The 27,141-nt window shown below is 30.8% G+C and overlaps 1 protein-coding gene across 3 annotated transcripts in view; it reads left to right on the forward strand.

Annotated features, from left to right (window-relative positions):
- The window catches only part of sim (bHLH transcription factor single-minded), a 197,641-nt gene that overhangs the window by 94,119 nt on the left and 76,381 nt on the right, over positions 1 to 27,141 (forward strand). Inside the window, exon 1 of one of the 3 annotated variants that reach the window (XM_023165087.2) lies at positions 2,336 to 2,646. The exons of the other annotated variants lie outside the window; for them this stretch is intronic. Within the exon in view, the coding sequence (XP_023020855.2) occupies positions 2,571 to 2,646 (76 nt within the window). The 5' untranslated portion in view covers positions 2,336 to 2,570. Of the gene's footprint in view, positions 1 to 2,335; positions 2,647 to 27,141 lie in introns of those variants that run through there. 3 annotated transcript variants of the gene reach the window in all.

Genomic DNA, 27,141 nt, shown 5'->3' on the forward strand with positions numbered 1-27,141 from the left:
TCTTTCTAATTTTATTCGTTCTTTCATAGATTTCAAATCATAATAGCCAATGGAAGTCCAAACTCAAAATACACCATGAAACATTGTCAACCACTTTCAAAAAAAAACGATTTTAAGGTTATTTTGTAATGCCGAAAAGTTTATGTTATGAAACTATTGGAGAGAAACCTGAATTGAAGGAGAAATAGCCCAAAATCGTTTAATTTTTCGTACAGGATATCAACAATATTTCATTAAAAGTGATATTTGAGAACTGGCAAATTTCAATTTTTCAATGGTACCTTTACATTTCTATTATTTTATTGAGATAAGAGAAATAATGATAACTTACCCAAAGTTATGTATGTAAAAGTTGGAAGGTATTAATAGTATTGAACAGATAAGGTTTACCAGATGTCTGCACGGATAACTTCCATTGAAGTACGCAAATTCTTCTGAGGCATAGGATGAAAAAAAAGAAACATTCAAACAAAAATTATGCAGTGAGATACATGGAATACAAATTACAATTATCATATTATTTTCATGATCGGTCGCGATAATTTAATACAAAGAGGTTCTATTGAAAAATGACTTTTGCTTGTTTTTCAATATTATTTTTCAATGAGTTTTGTGAACCCATTTATGAAATATTCACAATTTTGCTCTGTTACTTCTTCAACTCAGATCGCTTTTATCCAGAAATTAAAAAACATTACAAAATATTGAGGAAGTCATTTGAATTAAGAGAAAACTGTAAATGCTATTTTTTATTTTAAATGTCAATTATGTTTGGAACTTTAAGCGTTTTCAGCAACAACTAACAATTTCTACACGGTATAATACAAAAATTACCGAAGACATTATATTATCCCAATTGAGATCTATACCCAAATTACCAATTACATTGATTGAGTTCGAACCTTTCCCTTCCAAATGCAACACTTCGTAATCGTGATCAAACTCCTCAGTCGAAGGATGATTTGAATATATTCAATTGGTCTCCTATTTCAGTATTCTTTCGTCCTTTTGGAAAAAGTTCTCCCAGATTGGCCAAAATAAATTTTGGGTCAAAAACTACAAGTCTGGAGACACCCTACATTTTGTTTTATAAGAGAGAAGATATTGCTAGATCAAGATCTGCAGATGATGTGGTGCTGCAGGTTTTTCCGTGTTTTCCTGCAGCTGAAAAAGCAAATGCGCCACTGGAATCAATGAAGTCGCCCCGGAGCGCCAATTAATTTTTATTGTTGTTTTTAAAAAAAGTCAACTTATATAATCCCGAATCTGATATCGAATTTTCATCTTTATTGTTTTTTATGATTTTGTTGATATAATTATTTCTTCTATAATATATGCTACGTCTAAATCTTCGTTTTTGAAAAAAAGAGGGACTTCATTGGTGAGTTCAATGTCACATAAAGCTCACTTTGTTTTTAAAGTTAGATAGACCTGGCTCGAAACTTTCCGTAATATTTTAGAAAGAATATCCACCCCGAAACCATTGTTTATAGGGACTTTTTTAATTAAACTTGCCTTATAAAAATGAAATATTCCATAGTCTGTGAAACTTATATGGATGTTTCGATGAATTGAGTATGATCATGTTTGTAGAAAATTTTGATTAATTTATGCAGTAAAATTCTTAAGGCGCTCCAAGAGCGGTGCCTGTGCGAAAGTTGCGATTCACATTGGATTTGAATCGTTCGAGATTAAATCCATTTAGAAAAACGTTCTCAGAGTTTTCAAACAGTGAAGTTCTAGATGTACTGAGTTGGACTTCAAAATGATGAGCAGCCACAGTTGGTCGCGTATTTCTGATATGTACGGCTCTTGATGGAATCAAATGTGCCAACAATTTAAATTTGTTTTGACATGGTGAGATTGGTGATTGTGTTAGATTATAATTGAGGTGATGTGGTAAATTTCTCAGGAAGAAATTGTCAGATTCAAATAATTATAATATATAAAAATAAAACACCATGAAGAATCTGTAAGTTGTATCGAACACTTTTTAAGAAGCTATTCCATAAGGAACACGTGCCACGGTTTTGTAAACTATTAAGTGAAGATAGCACAATGAAGTGTGATTTTAATATGTCATTATTTCAGTACTTTTCACAATAATAATCGATACAGTTGGTGAAGAAGCGCCTTTTTTTGAACAACAAATTTAAGCTATTCATGTTTGAAGAAAACATGATGTTTCTCGTTACATTACATGTTTTTCAAAAAGTGTTAGTTTTGGGTAAGCTGAAAAGCAGTTTCGATTAGTCTGAGTAAGAATATAGATATACTGGTCTCAAACAGCATGTGAAATAAGTATATATGATCTCAACATCTCCGCATATTAATCATCGTAAGAAACCAAATACGTACGATGAAATAGTCAGCAGTCAGACTTTGTTTTTAAAACATTCGTCCACATTGTTATACACAAATGCAAGGTCTCAAAAAGTGCAAAATCAGCGAATCTGCTGGCCATGGGAAAAAGCGAAGTACAATTTCTTCATCGATGTTAGTCATAAAATAAACTCCTTGACAGAAAGTATAACACGCGTTTCGGTTGTTTACAATGTGGAAGTGAAGTGATGGATATAGATATAATGGATATTTTACAATCCGAAGATATAAAAGTTGAGCGTGCACCAGAAGAGGATATACCAGGTATTATTTTTTTTTAGAATATTGCGCTGAAAAAAAGTGAGACCGCTTCTGATACTTTCTAATATTTACATTTTTAAAATATCTTGAAAAAGTTATTTATTTTCTTTTATTCTTCTTTGGACAAAAAACACAATGTCAATGAATGAAGTGAAAGATAAATAATATACACATCCATATGTTGGATGAGGGGTTGAATTCTAAAACATATGTTGACAGTGTTTGGCACAATTTTTGATGATTCTCAACACACGTAAAACATCCCACTTGAACATAATATATTGTACTCAAATGTCTTATAATATCAATTAACCTCACTCTCAATAATCAGAGTGATGTTAAGGAACAAGAAATTTTATCAAAAGTATCAAAATGTTTCAAATTCATTGAAAAATTTTCTGCAAAGCATATGTCAGGAATACGAAGGACTGTGGGCCAACGTCACAGCTATTTTCAAAAAGAACGACAAATTGTGTACTCTACATTAACTACCTATAAGCCTATTCACTTCTCTTTAGAAAATCGTAAAGAAATGACTGAGTTGGCGACACATACTCAAAATATACCCCACGAGCAAGACGCATTTTTTTAGAAGAAACGAATGAACTTACCTCATTGGTGAATAATTGTCTCTCGACCAGTAAACTTTGTCAAAGCTTTTGATATGATTCGTAATGGGGGATTGATATAATTGAAAACTTCTATATTCGAGGAAAGCTTTTCTGGATCACAGACAAGCAGAAGTTTCAGAGTGAAAGTAAATATCTATTTTGATCCAAAAATTGCAGTCCAAATCGTGTTCTTCATTAATGTGTTTCTACCAACCACATTAAAAGTCACAAGTCTTTCTACAGCGATAATATAAAAATCTACTCTAATACACAATCGTAGATTTTTGTTTGAACTGGTGCATTGACTGGCTCTCTCCAATGAATAAAGCGAATGGCATTGTTTTACATATCTGCCTCCTCTTTACATACTTCACGATAGTCACCTACAAGTAGTTTCTGCCCAAGTAGACGGCGTCACCATCATCCCTTGATCGCATCACATAATGCCAACTCACCAATACACGATCAAAATGTTCAACCTCCACTATTCACATTTATAAATACTATTAGGCTAAACTGAATCATGTATATATATATATATATATATATATATATATATATATATATATATATATATTGCATTAGCTGAAACTGAAGAAAAAAAACTGTGACATAGCCGTGATCATGAAATTATCCTTGTTTACTTACATTGAAGTTAATTTCTATACCGGATAAATATTCATTTAAGCATGTGGATATTCTATATTAGATGTACACATTGGAAACAAACCGTTTGTTTTTTAATTGGGCTATTCAATTTATCATTTTGAAAAATTAAAGTTTCATTTCAAATAGACAGTCTATTCAAATTGAAATTATTTAAATTTACGTGATGGAATTGGCCGATACTTGATGAAAATCTATAACTAACGTATTCAAAATACACTTTATTGTGGGATTTTCACTGAACAGTTTTACAAAAACGCAACAAATGTTTTGCCATGGCTTCTTCGGGCGTGTCTTTTATGAGTCACTGAGACACTGAATAAAGACATGCTCGAAGAAGCCATTCTATGGCGAAACACGTGTTGCGTTTTTGTAAAACTGTTAAGTGAAAATCTCACAATAAAGTGTTTTTCGAATATGGTATTTAGATTTACCTACAATGATACACATTGTATGTAGACTTGTTCATCACGTATTATTTTTAGTTTATTTTTAATAAATAGCAAGGGATTGCCAAGCACGGGATTGCCGTTACATGTTTTGTAATGATATTGATAATGTTTTAAAGGTCGGTGGAATGAAAAAACCTTGCAGTTTCAAAAGCTCTGTTTGCTGTCAATATCAAGCACAATAGCCCGAGACTTCATGACTGCATTATTTCAATGATGAATATTAATCCTGTTGATCTTGTTCCAATTATTCGAGAATATATTGACCTACATGATATTTTCTCACTTTTCTGCTCAATTGGCCTAAAATTATTTCATACGAGCTCCCTAATTAGCTCAAGGAATAGAAATTATCAATATAGACTCACCAGAACACGGGAGTAATGACCTTAGTTGTCAATACCGAAAACACCAAAATATATTTTTTTGTTTTCACATAGCTCACGATGTAACTTGTGCAATCTTCCTATTTTTTCACTTATCAACAAGTACTCCAAAACCATACTCGATTTATTACAATTGAAAAAATTAAATCATATCCAATTTATTAGTAAACACTTCTTGAATTCGACTGTAGCATCGGTTATTTCTATGAAATATGAGTATTCTAGTGATAGTCAAAAATACCTGAAAATAATATCTGAACATCATTTTGTGATAGGTAAGTACATCACTATATTCACGAAAACTTATTTGAGGAAATGTAATAAAATATTCTGCCTCGTATTAAAAAAAACTAATGGAGGTCCAATGATAACAAAACATTTGAATAAAAATTCAGTGAGTACTGCTAAATTTAGATGAACATAATTTGGGATGAAAAATCACCCAATTTTTTTTAAATTGATGAATAACAATAGCCATTCGGTTTTTGTCTCTTATTTCCGAAGCCTGTTTTATTATGGCCAATTTTATTTCTCGCCAGTAGGCACAGCTTCGAAGCTGTGAAAGTGTTTCTCCACTTAACTGACTTTCTACCTTTTATAGTTCAAAAGTTACTAATAATAGTAATAGTCATACTTTCCTCGGTTGCATTCGTCAATATTTTCTGAGTGAAAGTTTTGGAAACGTGTGAAATTCAAACATAATAAAATATAAAAAAGTTTTCGATGCTGGGACAGTTCTAGACTATAGTTGTGTAATTTGCAAATAATGTGAACCTATCTATCATATTGATATATGTCAGATCTTTTACATAAATTAAAAAAATAATCTGACCTAGAATCGATCCCTTTGAAACCTGATGAATGTGCATTAGTTCTTACTATTCCACATCGATTATATCCATTGGTCAGAATATTTTTCAGTGGTATTGCATGATCAACACAATCAAATGATTCAGTTAAGTCACAAAAAACTGCTGCACTACATCCCAATCAATGATCTTGGAATGAATTTTATGTAAAATATCATATTCAGCATCACCAGAATTTTTTACTTTAAAATCCAAATTGTGAGTTCTTTAAGATTTCAATCTTAGCTTTTCCAATCTTTCTATTATTTTGCCAATAGGTTCTTGTATGCAGTGCTCTGGAATTTTTTCCGTATTGAATAAATGCTTTATAAGATTAACTAATATCAACAGAACTTCATGTCAACAAAACTGAATGAGTTGTGTACGTCAGTAATTAAAAAAAAATATGTTGTCATAAAATAGGTAAATTTCCATATATTATATAATATATATAATGTAATGAATTGGTAGGTTTGATTAAAATAACATTTAATTTCTTTGTATTAGAGCATGTAAATAAAAGCTTGGTTTCAAAAAATTTCTTTTTTTTTCGAAAATCATTATAACATACTCTGAACTTTCAAGTAACTTTGTGTTACTAATTCATTGGTGCATTCGGCATTTCCTGTATATTTATTTTGAAAAAATCGTTTCCAAATCTTTCTTATCACCAATATTTTGCCTCTCTCTTTTTCTCGATGAAGCCCAATCACTCATGTTTTTATAGGAACGGAACTGTAGTAAATTCCTTTGTTAATTCTTGCATATTTTGAAACCGATTTCAAAAATGAATATTAAATATTCCTGAAGTGTTTCTGAATTTCAGAAGAGGTTATTAAGAAAGATATGCTTATCTATATAGTTAGGTAGTTTCTTCATGATGAAGGTTCAGTATATTCTAAAGTAGACCGCAACTTCAAACCAATGCTTTCGTTTTTAAACTTTTTTCACTATACGTTACACTACATCCAAAGGTGAATTTCTTTTTGAACAGAACTGAACAGAGAATCTGAAAGCAGACACAAATAAAACGTAATTCCTTTGAATATTATTGTAGTTTTTTCCCAACACCAAACCGTTATTTTAACACATCGACCCGTGTCTTAAATAAATTTCACAATATTACCTTATTTACTAGTCTTAAATTAATTTCACAATGTGTCCTTGTGTAATAGACAGGTAAATCTAATAAATAAAATATTATTTTAACAACCTATATAGTATTCTATTACTTATTTCTACACTCTGATAGGCACCTAGATGCCTGTTGACTGAAGTCTATGGAATGTTTTTTTTGCAAAATATGATGGGCGACTGCTGATTTTTCAGGTCTTTCATATTTTAAGTGTGGTGAGTATTCCTTATATCTTATTTTAATAGATTTTTTTTGTCTGTCCATAATATTTTGCATCGCAGTCCTTACATTTAATTCCGTAAATGCCAGACTTTTCCAAATTCTCGACTTTTGGACTTCCTAAAAGGCTCTGTAGTGAATGACTTGTTTTAAAAGCCACCATCATACCTAGTTCCTTGAAAATCTTTCCAAAGTTCTTCGTGTGTTGGTGGTATAGAACTGAGATCTATTTATCTTGGTTTTTGTCCTTTTTAAAAAGGACAAAGGCAAACTGAAAAGTTCACTCTGAAAAGTTACTGCGTAATATACACCACTGAAAAGTGCAATTAGTCAGTAACTTGTCGTATTCATAAATTTTGCCTATAATTGATTCTTTCAATTTGGAAGGTTCAACTCCAGATGGAGACAACATTTTCTGAACACTCACTAATTATAAATCAAGAGTTCACGAAGTAGGTAGGTGGTTTTTAAAACCAAGTCATACACTACAGAGCCTTTCAGGAAGTCCAAAAGACTTGAATTTACGAAATTAATTGTAAGGGCTGCGATGCAAAATATCAAGAACAGACAAAAAGATCTATTAAAATAAGATATAAGGAACACTTAGTTAGCATACTTAAAATATGGAAGACCTGAAAAATCAGCAGTCGCCCATTATATTCTGCAACAAAACCATTCTATAGACTTTAGTTCATTGAGATTAGTTAGACAACAGGCATCTAGATGCCTGTTGATGAATAATGATGGTGGACCAATACCTAATTATTAGATTTATCAGACTATTACATAAGGACACTTTGTAAAATTAATTTATTTAAGACTAGTAGATAAGGCAATATTGTAAGTATGATTAGTTTGATCTTTCTTTTGAAGATGATCACTTGGTGATCGAAACACGTGTTGAGGTGTTAAAATAACGGTTTGGTGTTGGGAAAAAACTCCAGTAATATTCATTACTACACCAAGGGTTCCAAACACTGCATCACAAGTAGTTCCTTTCACAAACCAGTTGATACCTGACCGATAATTTAAATTTTTACAGATGGAAAAATAAAAATTACACATACATGTTTTTTTTAGTTGTTTATTTACTCATGAATATAGAAACATGCCTAAGCCGCTTCTGTATTATTTGATTTTTTTACTCTTGATTTATGATCGGTAATACTAAGGAAATAAATCATGAGTAATTCATCAGTTGACATTCGTTGTTAGGAATATCATATTCACATTAACTTACATAACAAAGTTATTTATGAAATATTATCTTCCCATGGGTAGCTTTTGCTGATTACTGTTGGGGAAGTTTACTTGGGATTTAAAGCATTCGCGAATATATCTGACAAACAAGAAGGTTACTTACTGTTTTGAAGGATGAAATGATAGCGGTTGATATAAGAACGTAGGCTTTGTATTGACTCCAAAGAAGTCATTTCTCTAGATCTCTGTACTCCTTATGACTAAATGATATTTCAGAAGGACCTCTATATGAATTCATGTGATTTACCTTTCTGGTTTCTACCATTAGAAGCAAGCTAGTGGGTTTCAATATGATGAGTATAAATTATTATCACATTCATCATTGGTAATTATTTACCAGAACAATTTATATCAACCCGATGTTAAATATTTCAAAAGTAAAGGGGGAAATTATATTTTATCACCATATTTATGATCTTTCATGGCAATATTCTTTGAGACTATCAAGAAAAGGTATGATGCCTAATAATTGAAATTTGTTGTATTTCATCACGTGATAAAAGCTACAATAATATAATTTTTTTCAATTTTATTTTTTTATTATTTTGTCAATGTCATTCTAATTGTTTGAAAAATTGTTTTAAATGAATGTATTGTTTATGAGTTCAATTCATTTGAAAATCTGAATTATCAACGGAAGTAACGACGAATTGTTATAAACAAATGAATTTTCCTTAATAATTTCTTTCACTAATGAAAACTTGAATTGAAATAACAGTGCATCATTTTGTGATTAACAATAAACAAAATGATACACCGTTGCTTTTATTCAATTGTTTATTTTAGAAAAAATTGAATACGAAAATAAAATTGTTTACGAGTATTAAATGAAACAATCGAAACAATTTTTTTCGTAATACCTACAAAATTATTTATAAAAATAAATGATTTCTCAACTTTGATATTCACTGATATTCATAAGTAGTTGAATAATGAGTGCGTTTTTATGTAATGCAGTTTTTTGAATGATTTTTTCGATTTTCCATCGATTAGAAAACAAATCAACCGGAATATTTTGAAATAAAACTGATCAATGCTTTTTTAATTTTTGCTTGTTCAAGGATGGAAAATGAGAATTTTTTTTTTATTTCAATAAACCGCATCAACCCTTTGGGTCATTAGCGGTGGAGTTGATAAATAACATTTATAACTTCCTAATTAAATCTAAAATGTGTAAAAATGGAATGATTTTGTTACTATTACTATAGTCTAACATTTCTTTCAAGTTAGGGGATATCTTAAATGTGTCTCTCTCAATTTGGAATAGAGGGCATTGCACTATAATATGTTTCATAGTTAGTTGAACTTCACAAATATCACAAGTTGGTTCATTTTGTCCAGACAGCAGGTATTCGTGTGTGAGCTTGGTGTGTCCTAGGCGGAGTCTAGTCACTGTCAATTGTTCTTTTCTTTTCGTTAAGTGATTTTGCCAGGATCCTACGTTTGGTTTGACTTCTTGTAGTTGGAAAATGAGAATTCCAGGCTCCTGTTTCGAAATTATCAAAGGTTTTGTGAAGAAATATTGAATAATGGAATTATTTCTCGAACTATCGACAAAAGTTATAGTAAACAGTTTTTCCTTAATGAAATTTTCAGCCAATATGCATAATCTAAACTACATAGGATAATCACTCAACGCAACCTTCAGTACAGATTTGGCCATGATTTATTCCAGTAACATTTTCGTCAAGGTAGCACAATATTAAATGTGTTTTTCTTCAAAATCCAAACAGAGCTACTGAAATTTGGGAATATGTGATACAAATTTTATTTGTTTTTGACCTTGTATAAAGAAACTTTATATAATTTCTATTGTTGAATAGGAGGTTTGCATCTAAACGTACTACACATCAAATTGAGTATCGCAGTGTCAACCTCACTGAAATTTTTATGAGTTTACCTAAAACAGAAAATTTTTCAAAACAAATCCTTTTCCATAATATTTATCATTTCGAAACGGTCACTCGAAATTGTAACTTGAGACCCCGAAGTATCTGAAACTGGTTTGAAGCTGTATCAAGGAGAACAAATATCTGTATTGAACGCAATGGAAAGCACACAGAAATGTATTTTAGAATTTTGAGTTTTCATATTATCATCAATTCAATATGCAGTTACCAAAAATATTTCGCTATCAATTGAAAAAGTGTAATTGTAGATGCATTCAATTTTTTCATGTTTTTTTTATGAAGATTTCACTCTTTCTAATTGAAGTTTTTCCTTATTTCGATGTGTAGTACGTTTAGATACAAACTACTTATTCAACAATAATTATTTTGTGTTACTTCATTCAGGGTCAAAAATAAATGAACTTTGCATCACATGTGACCAAACTTCAGTGACTCTATTTGGGTTTTGCAGAAAAACACATATTTACTCTAGTGCCACCTTGAAGAAAATGTTTCTGGAATAAAGCATGGCAAAAATAGCTAAAAACTTGAAATTATCCTAAATGTACCTGAAATTTCGCAAATGGACTGAAAATTATATTTGGTGAATTTTTATGTCGATATTTCGGAAAACAACCCCACTTTTGAAATTTTTTGGAAAAAAAAATAAATAAATGAGGATGTTTTATAAATACTTATTAGTATCGAAAATGACAGTATAGCGCAAATTTGTTCATAATACGTTATCCAATAAAATAATGAACATCAAATACATATTTATAAGGAATATAAAAAAACTTCAGATAATAATTTTCTATGGTTCCAGCAACAATACATTTTCAGCAATAAAACATTTTTGAGAATGTATTTCAAAAATGATTATTGTTATCAACAAATAGGTACCAATTTCCTTCCATATGAGATGCTAAAGGAGTGTTGCAAAATTTCATCATGTCATCTTGTTGAAACTCTTGAATATTTTCATGAAGTTCTTTCTCAGCGCCTTTGAACAGTTTTGTCCTTTGTCACTGAAAAGTTCTTAAGGGAGTCCTCTTCGAAACACAAACTGTCGGAGAACATTGATGAACGAATTCGTGCTCAAATCGTGAGCTATTTCAAATTTCACTGCGCTTGTTTTATATGAAAATAACGCCATATCATTTCTCCCTACTCCTTTTTACTGTCACTTTGAAGGGGCCAAAATGGTCCATTCCTGTTCTAATGAATGGTCTTTATGTAGCTTCTATTCTGCATCCTAGAAATTGTCTAATTTTCGGTCTATGTGGACCTGCTATTATGTTTTGGCAATGATGACAATAGTTTCAGACACTTTTTACTACTTGCCTTAATCTGAGAATCCAAAACTCCTGTCAAATATTATTTATAACGGTTTCTTGAACATAAGGATTCTCGTGTGATTCCCCATTTTAATAAAGTTTTACTCATTAAAATTCATCCCAAAATCTGTTCATTAACTTTCTTATTGTAATCAAATGCTAGTTGTTCTGTCCAATTATGATGTTTTATCGTGCATTTTTCAAACATGTAATTACTCAAAAATTATAGCTTCTGAATCGAATGTTTGAGAAGGCCTAACATGACGTTATTGAAAACTTCTTTCACCCCCTGTAGAAGATATAGGTAAACTCATCAACCTCGAGTCATTCTGTTGATGAACTATATCTCCATTCACCCATTGCAGACAAAGATGCTTTGAAGGTTCAGACAGATTCAAACGGTCTTCGAATTCTTGATCAGGTAATATTATAATCAATACTACGTCCCTAAATCCATAAAAATTAACTTTTTCACCACCTTTACTCACAACTACTGATAATATTTTGAATAAAACATTTTTGTTAGTACCAATATGATAAATTGTTTGCGTTACTGTGTGTTGAACGTCAGAACTAGTAGTTGGTTCAACGAAATATTTTTGATGCACTGTTTGGAACCTTTGGTGTAGTAATGAATATTACTGAAGTTTAATCCCAATATCAAACCGTTATTTTTGACACCTCGACATGTGTTTCAATCACCTAGTGGTCATCTTCAAGAGGAAGATTAAACTAAATTACATACAATATTTTTCTTATTTATACGCAGGGGTCTCCAAACTTTGAAGCCTTCGGGCCATAATGATTTTTTCAGTTTGTTCCAAGAGCCAATTTCAATTTTTCAAAATCCTTTTGATTCTGACATTGAATCCCTGGCTCCGGAAGTCCAAATGGAAATTATTGATTTACGGTGCAGTGATATGCTTAAGAACAAATATCAAAATTCATCTTTGTTAGAATTTTATTAGAGTCTTCCACTGGAACAATTTGCATTTGCATAAATTTGCTCGTGGGTTGTTTTCTGTTTTTGGTACTACTTACTTGTGTGAGAAAACGTTTTCCAAGATGAAGTACACAAAGAATGTTTACAGATATCAATTAACCGACGAGCATCTTAAATCTCTTTTGATAATTGGTACAAGTAAAATTGATCCACAACTACAAAGTATTGTCGGTGGAAAATCACAGTTACATAAATCTCATTAGTGTTTTTGTTTTACTGTGATTCATTTCAATTATTTGTTAGTTATTAATATGCTTAAACTTAGATACTTAAGTTAAGTTTTCTTTGTCATCATTTCTGTCGTTTAGTTTTACCTTGCAAGTAAATAAAACCAAGTAATTATCATTCTGTGTTTTCTTCTTCAACTTATCACAGCAATAGTAACAACAATTAGGTAATCATTGGCTGTTGCGGGCCAGATTGATGACATTAAATGATTGGTTGTTGCGGGCCGGATTGATGACACTGGCGGGGCGGATTTAGCCCGCGGGCCGTAGTTTGGAAACCCCTGCCATAGATAACTCTACTAGATACCTGCGTCTTAATTGTCTTAAATTAATTTTACATGTCTGTTAATTTCACAATATTGCCTTATCTAACAGGCAGGTAAATTGAATAATAAAATATTATCTCAACAAAATCGTTATTCATAATATTATTATGTTTACTTATTTCTACACTCTCATAGGCATCTAGATGCCTGTTATTGTTAACTTGTCTAACTAATCTTAATGAACTGAAGTCTATGGAATGGTTTTGTTGCCGACTTATTTTTTTGGATTTCTTAAAAGGGTCTATAGTGTATGACTTGTTTTAAAAACTACCTTCATACCTAGTTCCTTGAAAATCTTTCCAAAGTTCGTCGTCTATTGGTGGTATGGAACTGAGATATATTTATCTTGGTTTTCGTCGGTTCTAAAAGTCAAGATATCCTTCATTCTTAACTAAACTTTTTCTTCCCTATAATATAATCTACAATACCCCTCGGGAATACCCCTCGAGATGATATTCGGTATAAGGAAAACAAAGTTTACTTGAAATCTCGATTTTAGAAAAGACGAAAACCAAGACAAATATATCTCAGTTCCATAACACCAATATACAGTCAGCAAATTTTTTATCGACACCCAGTAAGGAAAAAGTTTATCCGAGCTGGGTAATTAAAAGTCAAACGTTTATTAAGAATTTTTTTCCGAAACCAATTCGACGAGGACTATAAATCGTTTTGTTGTTTCGAGTCATTTATAAACGAGGACTCGTAATGCAGCGATACGTGAATAGCGATTTCCTAGAACGCACAATGCACTCAAACAAAGGACTGAGAGTATCGTTTCTCTGAAGAAATCACAGATCACGCATTTTAACATTTCGTTAATGTTGTGCATCTATTCCTTTGTCTGCACTCCGGCGAACATTTTACACTTCTAATTAATTTAGGAACGGTTTCTTCTCGTGTCACAAATCTCTTGTATGGCAATAGTTCTGAGAAGTGAGGCCTTCATCGATTTTATCTCATCCAACAGTTTTATTAGGAGTGAATTGAACTTAAGGGTAAACTAGATAAAATAGTACACTCGCCATGAAATTTTATATACTACTGTTGCTAATTAATTATACTCAGACAGAAAAATCGACTAGTTATTTATGGTTGCTGCTATACAAATGATGCACAGTATTTAAAAAAAGAAAGCTATTGGTATAAACTGTTATTAATTGTTGTAGGGGCCTTCTCAAACCTTGAGAACATATTTGTCTTCTGTCTCAGTATCTTTTGACTAGACAAAAACAAGGCGTTATTAGTTTATGTATGTATACATGTATACATTCAAAAACAAAACATTTCATGAGTATGTTATGTTCACACAGTTTATATTATTAGAAGTACAACAAACGAATTGCTACCCACTCCAAAATTCAATAAAAATATTTGTCATCGCTTTCTAACTTACACACTACCTAAAATTTGTAATATTCTACCCCTAAACGTATTAAAAATTATAAAACCTCTATAGAATAAAAAAAAATGTATCTTCGGAAATTACTTTGAATTTATCAAAATATTAGAGCGCCAATAGATACACTGCCACTAAATTGTTTCCTAACAGTCTGTTCACATTTTCAATTTTATATTAATTAGTATTACTTTGTAGCATAACACAAGTCTTAAGTCACTTAGATGCTATTTTATACACAATTTTTACTTTATGTACTGCAATTATTACTGTCTTCATATATGTCTCGTCGTTAGTGTTTTATTCTTATTTTCTGTATTTTTGTGTATCATAAATAAATAAATAATTAGTTATGAAATAATGATAAATTATATTTTTTCAAACAAGCTTTCATTGAAGCGTACCAAGCTACTATATTAGTCTAATCAACAAGTTCCAAAACATGAAAAATAGAGATCAAGGTCGTTAAAGAGGAGAAAATTTTCGATAAAAAAGTCCCGACTCCCGAAACTCTATCTCCATTATTTATAATTTTAATTTGACGTTGAAAATAGGGTACCGCGCGGATGTTACGGCATGAGCGCGCTGCCGCTGAAGAGAGTTTATCAAAAGAAATAACTTTTTTTTAACATAAAATGTCATTTTAAAAATAAAAAAAAATCTACTATCTTCTTAACACTTGAATGAATCGAATCCCGTAGTGAAAACAGTTTTATCATCATGTTTCAAAAAGTTATTCAATATTGAATTTCTCTATTCGTTTAAAACAATTTAATAAACAAATTACGTAAAAAATTCATATCCTATGTAAATAACATAGCTGAATATCAATTTCATTTCGCAATAGTTATAAAAAAATCATAATTAGCAAATTAATGAATTTTTATGAACTTTTATCGCAGTATCGTATGGAGTATATATATATATATATATATATATATACATAGATATAGATTATTATCGAGTGTGTATGATATACATCAAAAGGGGGAAATTCGTGGACAGAACACTCAAGAAATATGGAGGCAAACCGCAGACACGTGTTTCGGGCTATTGGCCTCATCAGCGCGGTGCAGCCAATTGCAAAGATATACAACAACTGGTTACCAAAAATGAAAAAACATCACACATGCACGGTGTCACCAACAGGAGCTAACCGCACATTTGTGGTTTCAATTAGAAGACCCAGCATTCCCAGGCATCATCTAACATCACCACGTAGGCAGCTATAGCTACCTGTTATAGCCAGAAACACGTGTCCGCGGTTTGCCTCCATATTTCTTGAGTGTTCTGTCCACGAATTTCCCCCTTTTGATGTATATCATACACACTCGATAATAATCTATATCTATGTATTTATATCCTGGACCCGGAAGTCACGCAGGTAGACATCGACAACCTCAGCAAAATTTATTCATTTTTACTAACAAAAAATATAAATCTGAATACATCCTGTAATATTAACACAGTATAAATCCCCATAATGAACGATAATAAAAATTTGAAAAAGTATTTCACATTATTCAATGTCAAAAAGTTGTCATTTTGATGTTGAAGACTTCTTTCAAAATTGAAATTTCCAAATTGAATATTCTCACATAGCACAGGTATTCTGTTTTATCCGTTATTATGTTTTATATATATATATATATATATATATATATATATATATATATATATATATATATATATATATATATAAATATATATATATATATATATATATTGTATTGTGAACACAATTCGTAGTAGGTACCTATCATCATGAAACACAAGATGTTTTTGTCTGGTGAAAATAGGCAGGGCGCTCTTGGAGCGTTGGATTTGAATCTCTCAGATTAAATTCTTCTAAAAAAAGGCTTGAAAATTTCATTACACAAGAGTGCCGGTCTCTTAATGAAAGAACATCAGTAATAGTTCAGTGCCGATAATATTTTTCAAAACCAAAAAAAAAATTGTAGTAAAATGAAACCCATTGGAAAAGGAAGAAAATATGACAAAAATCAAAGGAAAAATAATTTATGGGCAATCTGAGGTATTGAAGTGGAATGGGGTGAGTTTTCAAGGGTAAGCAACGGTTTATCGCGATTTCCGGTAAAACTACAAGTCCTATGGAAAAAAGTTGCAAGTAATAACAAGAATAACAACTTTCGTATCTACACTTTTCCACATGACCTCAAAATTTTTGCGAAAAATTCAAATAACCGATTTTTTGGTTTTTATTCTATTTTCTACAATTATTTTTTTTCCAAATTATGTGAAAACTTACCTTTTTATTTCCCATATATTGTTGCTGTCAGTTCATTACTCAGACAAGTTTGAAGCTGATAATATGGGAATGCCCTGTAACAGTGTTGTTCTGCCAGACCTTTGGTGGGTGGGAGTTTTGCCAATATGAAAGATGATTTAATTTTTGATAATGTATATTTTTGAAATCCTAATGATTTAGTTACATTGTCATTTTTACATTTATAAATAGATTTGATTGAATATACATTTTTTTTACCTTCTTTGGTCGCATCTTTTTATAAAAAACATTAGACAAATTTGATGAATTTGTATCGTCCAATAATAATTAATTCTCTATGTTTTTTTTCTGGCAAATCCAGAAATGCAGCGATAGAAATTTCGGATTCACGTTTGAAACATATTAGACGTAAAAAATTAATCTTTTACCTACATTCTCAGAACCTGACTTGAAAAAATAAATGTCATGTTTATTTGAATTCAATTGATTCAAAAGTTTCAAAAGATCAATATCTTGACCCACAACTAAGACAGTTTTATTAGTATCTCTGGCAATTTCTATCAAGGTCTTGATTATGTCAGGATCAGCATCTTCTTCTGCTTGTTTACAGAAACATCCTTGTGACTGTAATCTTTCTATTAACGTTTTTATTAGTTTGTCCTTGTTTTTCTCGTTAGATACAAATGTTTTTTGCAAAATTAGTATATCAATAAATAGGCATATCTACAGATATGATTTAAAATTGGTACTACAATTTCTCAAAATATTGTGAACTTATTTTAAAGTATCAATTTATTAACTTATTTGGTTGTTGATTATAGTAGTATATTTCGAATTGAAGGGGTTATATTTTTAGGAGTGATTGATTTTTTGAGAAAGAAAGTTTTTGGCTTTCTATCAGATGGAGTACTAGAAAGCCAAAAACTTTTTTTCCCAAAAAATAGTATATTTCGTTTACAATTTGTTTTGTTCACAAATGTAACATGGGATCTTACATTTTTTTAGTATTCAGAGTGAGAATTCCAAGTCATTAATACAGTTTATTCTATGATTTATCACTTTAAGGGTTTTACAAAAACCGCGACACGTGTTTTGCTATACAATAGCTTTCTCAAGCGTTAATTATATGTTATTTCAAAATTACTATTTTATACTCTAACATATCATCTACTTGTTTGCCTACTTTCTAATGAATGAATCTACCTGAAAAGGTTGGGTATAAATTCATCAACGATTAAATTAAATTTCTGAAAATACTGTAATTATACTTATAACTTTTTTTACCTGGAAATAAACAGATTTAATAATGTTGAATTATTTTAATCAGTTTGATCGTTCATAAGATATTGGGAGATGCTTGAATTCATAATTGAACTCATTTCCCTCTATGATTGAGTGAGTGGCATAAATATGTGGAGTTTAATTTTCCATTCTGGAAACTGTTCTGGGTTCCATTACGCGGGATTTGAACGTTCTTCCAGTGAAGAATGCATTTGATTCCATTTGATCAAGGAAATCTGTTTCCAAGTATTCCTCCGAATGAAACGATTAGTCTTGTAGAGAATTTATTGGAAGATAAGTCTATCAATCCTGTAGTGAAACAGGAAATATTAGACTTGCTTACTGTTTGTTTGTCACAGAATTACTTCCAATTCAATGAAATTTTTTACTCATCCTGCAAAGTTCTCATAATGGAAAACCCACTTATTCCCTTTCTAGCAGAAATTTTCATGGACGATTTGGAGCGAAAAATACACAGTAACCCCCTGGTAAGAAGTTTCGTGTATTGGTATAGATATGTAGATGATATCCTGGTACATTTCATAGGAAAGAACAAACAATCGATTAAGTTTTTGAATTTCATCAATTCTCTCCACCCTTCCATCACACTCACCATGGAGATGGACGACTCTATAATATTTTTGGACTTAACGATAACGAGAGTTAACAATATCGTAAGCCAGCACATACAGATAATATCATTCATAATTCGTCCACCCACCCATATCAGCACAAAGTAGCAGCATTCAACATTATGATCTACAGATTGATGAATGCACCTTTGTCACATGCGAATTTCAATAAAGAACTGAACATAATTAAACAAATAGCTGTCAACAATGATTACGATAGCAGTCTAATACATTCTCTATTATCAAAAAGATAATACAGCCAGGCTTTGAGGGAAGTTTACCCAAATCGAAGATATGAGGATGAAAGTTATAGAACAACAACCTACTTCGGCCAACCCACTATGAATATTTTAAATTTTATGCACAACAAAGGTGTAAATATTGCTTTCAAAACCAACAACTTAGGCATGTACATTAAGAATAACAAAGATAAAAGTTAAGTTTTAGAAAAATCGGGAGTGTATAACTAAGCATGTGGGTTATGTCCGATGTTTTATATAGGATAAACTAAAAGAACGTTCAAAGCACGCATGAGGGAATATATGAATAGTTTCCAGAATGGTAAAATAACCTCCACATATGCCACTCATTTAATTACAGAGGGACATGAGTTCAATCATAAATTCAAGCCCCTCCATTTCCAGAAGAAAGGTTTGAAATTTAACCTGTTGGAGAGTATGGAAATGAACAAATTTAAAAACTCCCAATATCTTATGAACGAAATTGAACTCTGAATAATTCGTTATTATTAAATCTGTTTATTTCTAGGCAAGAAAAGTTAAGATATCATCGGAAATTTAATTTAATAGTTAATGAATTTTCATCAAGTATCGGCCAGTTCTATTCAATTCTTGTAAATTTCAATCATAGGCTCAGAACTTTATAAAATTAAGAAAAAAAATTTTTGGATTTGAGTTTTTTCGTTTTTTTTTTCATTTTCTGCGAAAATGTGCATATACATTACTCCACATCATCAGAATAAGGTGAAAAATATATATTGCAGATTCAAAAAATCACAGTGTATTTTAGACATAAAAAGGTAAGTTTTCACAGAATTTGGCGATTTTTTTATTTAATACAAAAAAAACAAAAAATCAGATATTTGAATTTTTTGCATAAATTTTGAGGTTATATGAAAAAGTGTTGATAAAAAAGTTGTTGATCTTTCTATAACCTTAAACTTAGCTATTCAACTTTTTTCCATAGGATTTGTAGTTTTTCCATTAATCGCGATAAACTATTTTTTACCCTTAAAAACTCACCATCTTCCACTTCCCGACCTCAAATCGCCCGTAAATTATTTTCTCGTTCATTTCTGTCACATTTTTTTTCCAGTGGGTTTCATTCTATTCTACTACTACTACCTTCCAGTTCTTACCTTTTTTTGAAGGCATAGGCACTGATCTATAACGTGACCAGTAACGACATTTTGGTATCCAATTTGACACCTACCAAATTAATCGTTAAAAAAATTGTATTTACCAAATACCAATCATTGATTTGTGAAACACTGTTTATACACATTGAATGATAAATAATTCAGTCAGTCAAGTCTGGAGATTCAAAATTTGTTCAAATCATCAATCCACATAATCTCGTTTCACCAGCTGAAGTTGATTTTGAACAATAAGTTTGGATAAGTAGATGTGAAATATTTTACTATTGTTTCATTTTTCATTAATTTGGTTTTATTAATTTTCAATAAGAATACTTTGATTTAATCATTTTTTCCATCAAGTTTATTTGGTTCCATCTAACCTATGCAATAGAATCACTAATGAGTGCTGATTATTCTTAGTCAATAAATGCGAAATCAAATAAAAATACTACAAATAGTACGCGAAACAAAACATTCTGGTGAATATGTGACTGAAGTGATATTTTTTCGTGTGTGGCCGTAGAATTTTGTTTTCAATTTTTTAACCTCCGTCAGGCCTCGAAGTTTGTACGTTCAGTCACGTTCAAGAGATTATAAAAAAATTTCACCAACCCTTGTCGCATTTGTCACTTTATGAATTTCAGAACTCTTCATCATAAATACTCAAATAAGTATTGCACATTGTTATGCTTTCAGTTCACTCCTATTCAAGAAATTTCAGTGAATATAGCAGAGAATTCGGATGTTTGTTATTTTTGAGAAGTCACGTTCTTGAGGTGTAATTGATCTTTCGTGAAATTACCACCGTGAGAACATTTTAAAGGTAACATCAGGGGCGTAGTTGGTTCATTTTACACAAAATCGGGTGAAATTTGGAATTCAATGGAGTGTATTTTGCATTCATTTTTGGTGAGAATAATATATGACATAATCAATTCAACCCAGATGTTCCCAAACTTTATCATAGACCACTTTCAGAGTTTTGCTAGTTCCTGTGGACCCCCTGCAGCTACATTTCTACCATATTCCCAAAACTCAACAAAAAATGTGAAGATTAGATCTAAATATGGAAATTTGCGTTGCGGCAACCACGAAATAACAGTTTTCGAATTAAAAGTAAGAATTGATTGGTTAATTAGTTAGTGCCGTGAGTGGATGTCAAAAAAGTGATTCCATTCAACTTTACATTTTTGACATCTACTCACAGCACAAGAAACCAATATCAATTCTCACTTATTTTATTTTCCTGCTTCTATACAGATATAGAGTTAGTAGATAGTTGTTTCGGACGTTTGAAGCATCTCAGGTATATTTTTCCGAAATTCGGTTAAATTTTTTTATTGTTGCTTGTATTTTATTTTATTGTAATTTCAGTTTTTTTTTCTTAATATAATTGTTATTGTTCAGCTAATCCTGTTAATTTTTTATAGATTTTTTTAGGGATTTCTAGTCAATTTATATCATATTAGAAAATTGAAGTCCGAAGTAATGAAATGCACCACGAAACATTGTCAACCACCTCCAAACAAATCTTTGAATTCTCATTCCAGAAACTTTGGATAATTGATTATTACACCTCAATCATGTATTCTCGTTCCATTACCTAAATTGTGAGCAGAATATAAACCGAAAGATTCACGATAAAAATAGTGTTAGATGCTTTAGTAGATAAATGTAATGCAAATTATTCGCCACTTTCTTTCGACGAAAGAATAAAGCAGTAAGATCTTCATATGTTTTCACAATCATTGAATTCTAAGTACTAAATTGTAAGGCAGCAAGTAGGACAAGTATTCAAAATGTGACATTAGTTTTTTTTTGCATCACGTCATGATAACTGCTGTATCAAATTAAAAAGAAAAGCGTTGAAAGAGAAAATCAATAAACTTTTGAATACTCAATATTGCTATGAATATTTTCAATAGCATATGTGCTCAAGATTTCTCCCTCAAAATGAAAATTGACGAGTCCAATGGATTTTTCTCTGAATACCAACTATGAAAAATCGGTCTTGTTTGGTTTTGATCAACCTGTATACATATTCTCGCCATTTGCTTTCGATAATTTTCTGAAAAACAAATAATTTCAATATATGTACCAGGAGAGGCAATTATGGATAACGTGGAGTAGGTGCTGACCAGTGATAATTGTAAAAACAGTTTTCGAAGTATTGCACAATTTTTTTTAATAGATCAGTTTATAGTGCATGATAAGAAAATGAGGAAATAATATTTCAGATGTTTTATTGAAAGTATCAAAAATTACTATGTTAACCAATACATGCAAAACAGGATAACCGACCAATATGTATATTGATTATATTTAAACGATTGAACATTGAGCAAACGTTTGTAATATTTGAAGAGAAAAATATCAAAATTCTACAAAGAATATTCATTCTCACCGGTAACAAGTATCTTGTTTACCTACACTTTTAGAAATTTATTATAATTCGTTCAGAATTATTTTAACCGTTCTATCCTAAAAATTAAATCTACTGATCATTGATTTCGTTGAACCTAGACAATTTTATTTTCTGAAAGTCTATAAGTCCGTATATTTGAAAGTTACAAAAAAAACTCATAATTTCCAAAATAAAGCAAAAATTCATAAATGACGAGTAGAAAAATACCATGAAACTTTCAGAGAAAAGAGGTAATGTTCCAGTTCTACAAATATCTCCAAATATTGGTATAGAGAAATTGTATGTGTTGCAAGGTATTTCAATGAATTTCAAAAATTGTTTGTCTCCTATGTGATCCACATTTTTTGCCTGCAGCTGAATATTTCTATCTTGTTCAGTTTTTGATTGGGTGGCTTTGTAATTATTCTGAGGAGAAATTATAATGTTACTAATAATAATATACTTATTATAAAATATACTTATTACAAAAAAAACTTTAACAATCATGGTTATTTTGCCAAACTCCAAACAGCGTTCCTCAAAACTGTTTTAAATACATGGAGTATAAAATTGAAGTGTATAGGTAGTAAGTAAATAGACTTCACAAATTTTTCATGAAAAAATGTTCCTGATACCGCATGAAAGTATACTTTAATTACAGTATGTAGGTATTTATTCATTTATAAGTTTTTACATAAATTTATATCTGAATAGTAATTGGTATAAAGAATTTGAAAAAAAGTTTTAACATCTTTGATTTCTGGCATGAATTTTTATTTTTCTATTCTACAAATGAAATTATAAATATGTTTTAAAGCTAACTCCTCCATAAAAATGTTAAAAATTGTTATCCCCACGCCAGTGGTTAGAATCTGAGATGGAAACTGTGAAAGTAGATCTGGAAGTCATAAAACAGGAACGAAACGTGTTCCGATGAATGAATCCTGAAATAGGAAGTACGCGAGCCGACAGCATCCGCAAGGATTAAAGTCTCTGTTCACAGCCAATAACAGAGCGGAAAGGTGTGAAATTCAGTTTGAATTTGCCTAATAGTACCTTCTTATTTCGGTAATTGAATGTGAAAATACATTCAACGATTAAAATAATATTAATAATGTTAATATAGGTATTTATTTCCCACAGCTAATTCATCTTAATCAAATTTATCAAAAAAAAAACAGTAAGATATTGGAAAAACGCCGAAGATTAGGTGGTTTGTATATCTGTATGGAGAGACATCTGTTATTATTCTTGAGCGTAAGGTGATTAAATAGTGAGATGACTAAAAATAATAGTTTCGGAATTATTTCATGTTGAAATTTTCTCAAAAATGTATTCTTGGCTCATTTCGGTGAGATCAATATTTGGTATAAAGGCTATAGCTTGTATAATGTTGAAAAGTGTCCCTAACGATACCGCTGTTCTATCATTCAAGATGTGGTACCTTTAGCGGGTTCAGAGACACGGCGAAGGGGAGCTGTCATAAAAGTGATCTTGGCACCTCTCTCGCTCTTTGGGCCTTTGGGCTCGACTGTGAGTGCAACTGGGCGGATTGTAAGACTATTGAAATGAATACCAATATTTATTATTGATACTAGTTTATTAATACCTAAACCACATCAATAACAAAACAACCGCAACTAAAAGTAATTGATAATAATTGTTAACACAAAAGAGTCCATCGTACCCCAATTAGTATATTTACCTTATTTAAAAAAATCTTATCTCAGAAGTTTGTTTAGTTGATTAAATTGTTCCTAAAAGAATATTAATAGTGAAATATACTTCAAGAAAAGAATATAAGTGAACTTCTAACGCAATGGTTACGTTGTTGATAATGTTTGACCTTTTTATGCCATTTTTTTGATACTCAATTCTTAAAACTGAAAAAATTAAAGCTTGGAGTGAATTATTGTATGCAGACCATCTACTTGTTTTTGAGAGATTTCGCTGTGCAGCACAATATTTGAAACAGAAGGAGTTCAAATTTCTCATCCCTTTTACAAATGGTAAAAAAAACATAGATATAAATACATTCGAATCAAACCCTGTTTTTCTATGTGAAATTAATTATCTTGGTATTAATAGCTATATACCACGTGATAGGTCGAATATACAAACGTTGAAGCTGAAAAGAACGAAAGAAAAAGAAATTAGAAAAAATTGTTCTGAGAAATTCTAAGATTTTCCAAAAAACAAAATACAACTCGAGGATTACATCAAACTATATCTATGCTACATTCATTACAGACCTATAGCATAAAAAAGTGTTGTGGCAAATAAGCAAATGTGAAATTTATTTTGGAATTATCCTAGTAGTAAGAATGTTATTCAAATATTTTATTGTAAATCAGGATAGGGTTGTCAAAATAAATGGTGAAAGAAAGTTTTGTGTATTAAGAAAACTGTGAAATTCTAAGTAAAATATTTCAGACCAGAATATTTTTTCACAATTACATTAAGAGGCAAAGAAATCTGAAAGTATACTTTTTAAGTCAATCCCAACTACATGAATTTTGTTTGTATTTTTCTTAATTCTCAATATTTTTTTGACACTAAAATTGGTTAAACAAAGTCAGGGTGCATGACATTTGAAAATTAGGGCATCTGAAAATTCACCTGTAGGTATGCCTCTTTTGTGTTGATAATAATAATCTAATTATTTTGGTTGTGATATTGTTAGATAATTTTTCACTAAAATACCTGGATATAATCTTTCGTATCCATATTTTGATTCAGTTGGAAGGAATACGACGTGTGTATCTAGTCAAATATAAAATTTGGAGTCCGGTTTGAAGACTAATCTCAAAAGGTCTTAGTACAGCGCAAAACTGAATGAAAAAAAGTTGTCCAATCGATTAAACAGAAGCACACGTGCAATTATTTGGGGGTGTAATATAATTCAAAGAAATACAGAATGACAGACACATTTTTTATTTGCTATCCGATTTAACTGAAATTTAATGCATCTTCAACCGTAACCATTACGAACCTAAATCTAATGTGGTTCAAAAATTACTAAAATATCTATTTTAATCAAAATATATAAATTCAACATAACTGCTTCAACAAAGCCAACAAATTTTTGTTCACGATTCAATTTCAACAAATATTGGTAATAGTTGTTTTCAGATGGGTACTTTTGGTGGTCAAAATTTTGTGAAACGTCCAGTAAGATGACTAAAATGATTGAAACTCATCAGTTGAAATTAAAGAAATGGAAACTTTCTGAAAACAATATTTTTGACAGGGTATTAAAACGAGTTGAATTTTTTATTTTTAAAAAGTCTGCCGCACGAAAAGTTCATGAAAGTGGATGCCAATTAATTACTTTGGCCCGCGATTGGTTGGTGTGTAAGGATTTGTGGAAGTAATACTTCCTTTATAATTCGTCTGTAGGTATGGTTTCTAAGAATATAATTATCCAAATTGATTTTTTTGAAGGAAACTCAAAAAAGTATTTATCTCTAGATAAAATACAGATTACATTCAGTTTAGTAGTCCTCAAAAAAACTTTCTTTATATATACATATATTTTCATTCATAAGTAGTGAGATTGTCAAAAATATGGTTGAATGAATCGAGTGCTAAATAGAAATAGAATATCTAGGGGAGAGTTGGTTTCCATTCCATATTTCAATATTTTTTAACATTGTCCAACGAATGATCACTAAAATATTGAAATATAGTCAATCTGAGTATACAATAGTTCATCTTGATTCATTATAGGTATTAGTTGAGTAAAATGATAACACAGTTAAAAAGTAATCAACTTATTTTTGAGGATGACTTATCTAATATCTCGTTATTTATTTCAAGTACCTATATTTATAAAGTTTTCGTCAAATACGATTATCTAATTTACTTTTGAGAAACGGCACAATAGGCCTGTCTAAAGATTCAGCCGCTTGTTTTTTTCTTCAAAGTTGCTATATGAAAGAAAATTATCTCAAAAATTTAATCAAAGGCATATGTGCATTCTTGAAGACCAATTTGCAAAATATTATAAAATATAAATGATGAGCATTTCCTACCAAAATGTTTGATTGATTGGTCAAACCACCAACACTGACATAAAAACTTGGCAAGTTGACTTGGGTGTCACACCAATAGGTGGTTCCACTTATGTTTTGCTTGCATTTACGCGGATATTGTACTGAGGAAGACATTATCGCCATGTGGCATTACCATATTGCCTTTAAAAATATCAGGCCCATAACCTGAAGTCTAATAAACCAAAAAACAGCAAATAACCTGTTACATACCGGCGCTTTTTTTAATTGGCCTGCCGATGATTTCAGTCGGCAAGCCAATGGATCGGATTTGCAAATTTTGAAATTTCGCGCAACATATAATTATTAGAATGACAACTTTGCTCATCGCCCATCAGTAGAGCGTAAGGTAAGGTACATTACAGTTACAAGCCAAATGCACCATGCTGCTTTTTGTTTGTTAGCTGTAGATAGTTCACATGAAGAAATTTTCAATAACCCGAAACATTCCATCCAATAACAATATTTCATTGCTTGATAAATCGCATCACCCCAAAGAGGAAGAGTTTTTATGGTTGATTTTGCGATCTCATTGTACCAGCATCCTTTACGGGGGCACATCTCGCCATCGCCTAGCTACGTCCCTGTTTGAAAGAATGTTTTTTTTCGCAATATTTTCGTTATCCTCTGCAGTTAATGAACAATAAATATGAATAATTGTTATAATAATAAAAATGGTTACATTTACACCCCCGTTTGAAAATATTTTCAAAAAACACTTTTCACGAGCAATATTTATCAGTTCTAG

Source organism: Leptinotarsa decemlineata, unplaced genomic scaffold (assembly GCF_025532065.1).
Source record: "Leptinotarsa decemlineata unplaced genomic scaffold, Ldec_3_MD MMD2_P_RNA_scaffold_8, whole genome shotgun sequence".
In the NCBI taxonomy this organism is placed as follows: Eukaryota; Metazoa; Arthropoda; class Insecta; order Coleoptera; family Chrysomelidae; genus Leptinotarsa; species Leptinotarsa decemlineata.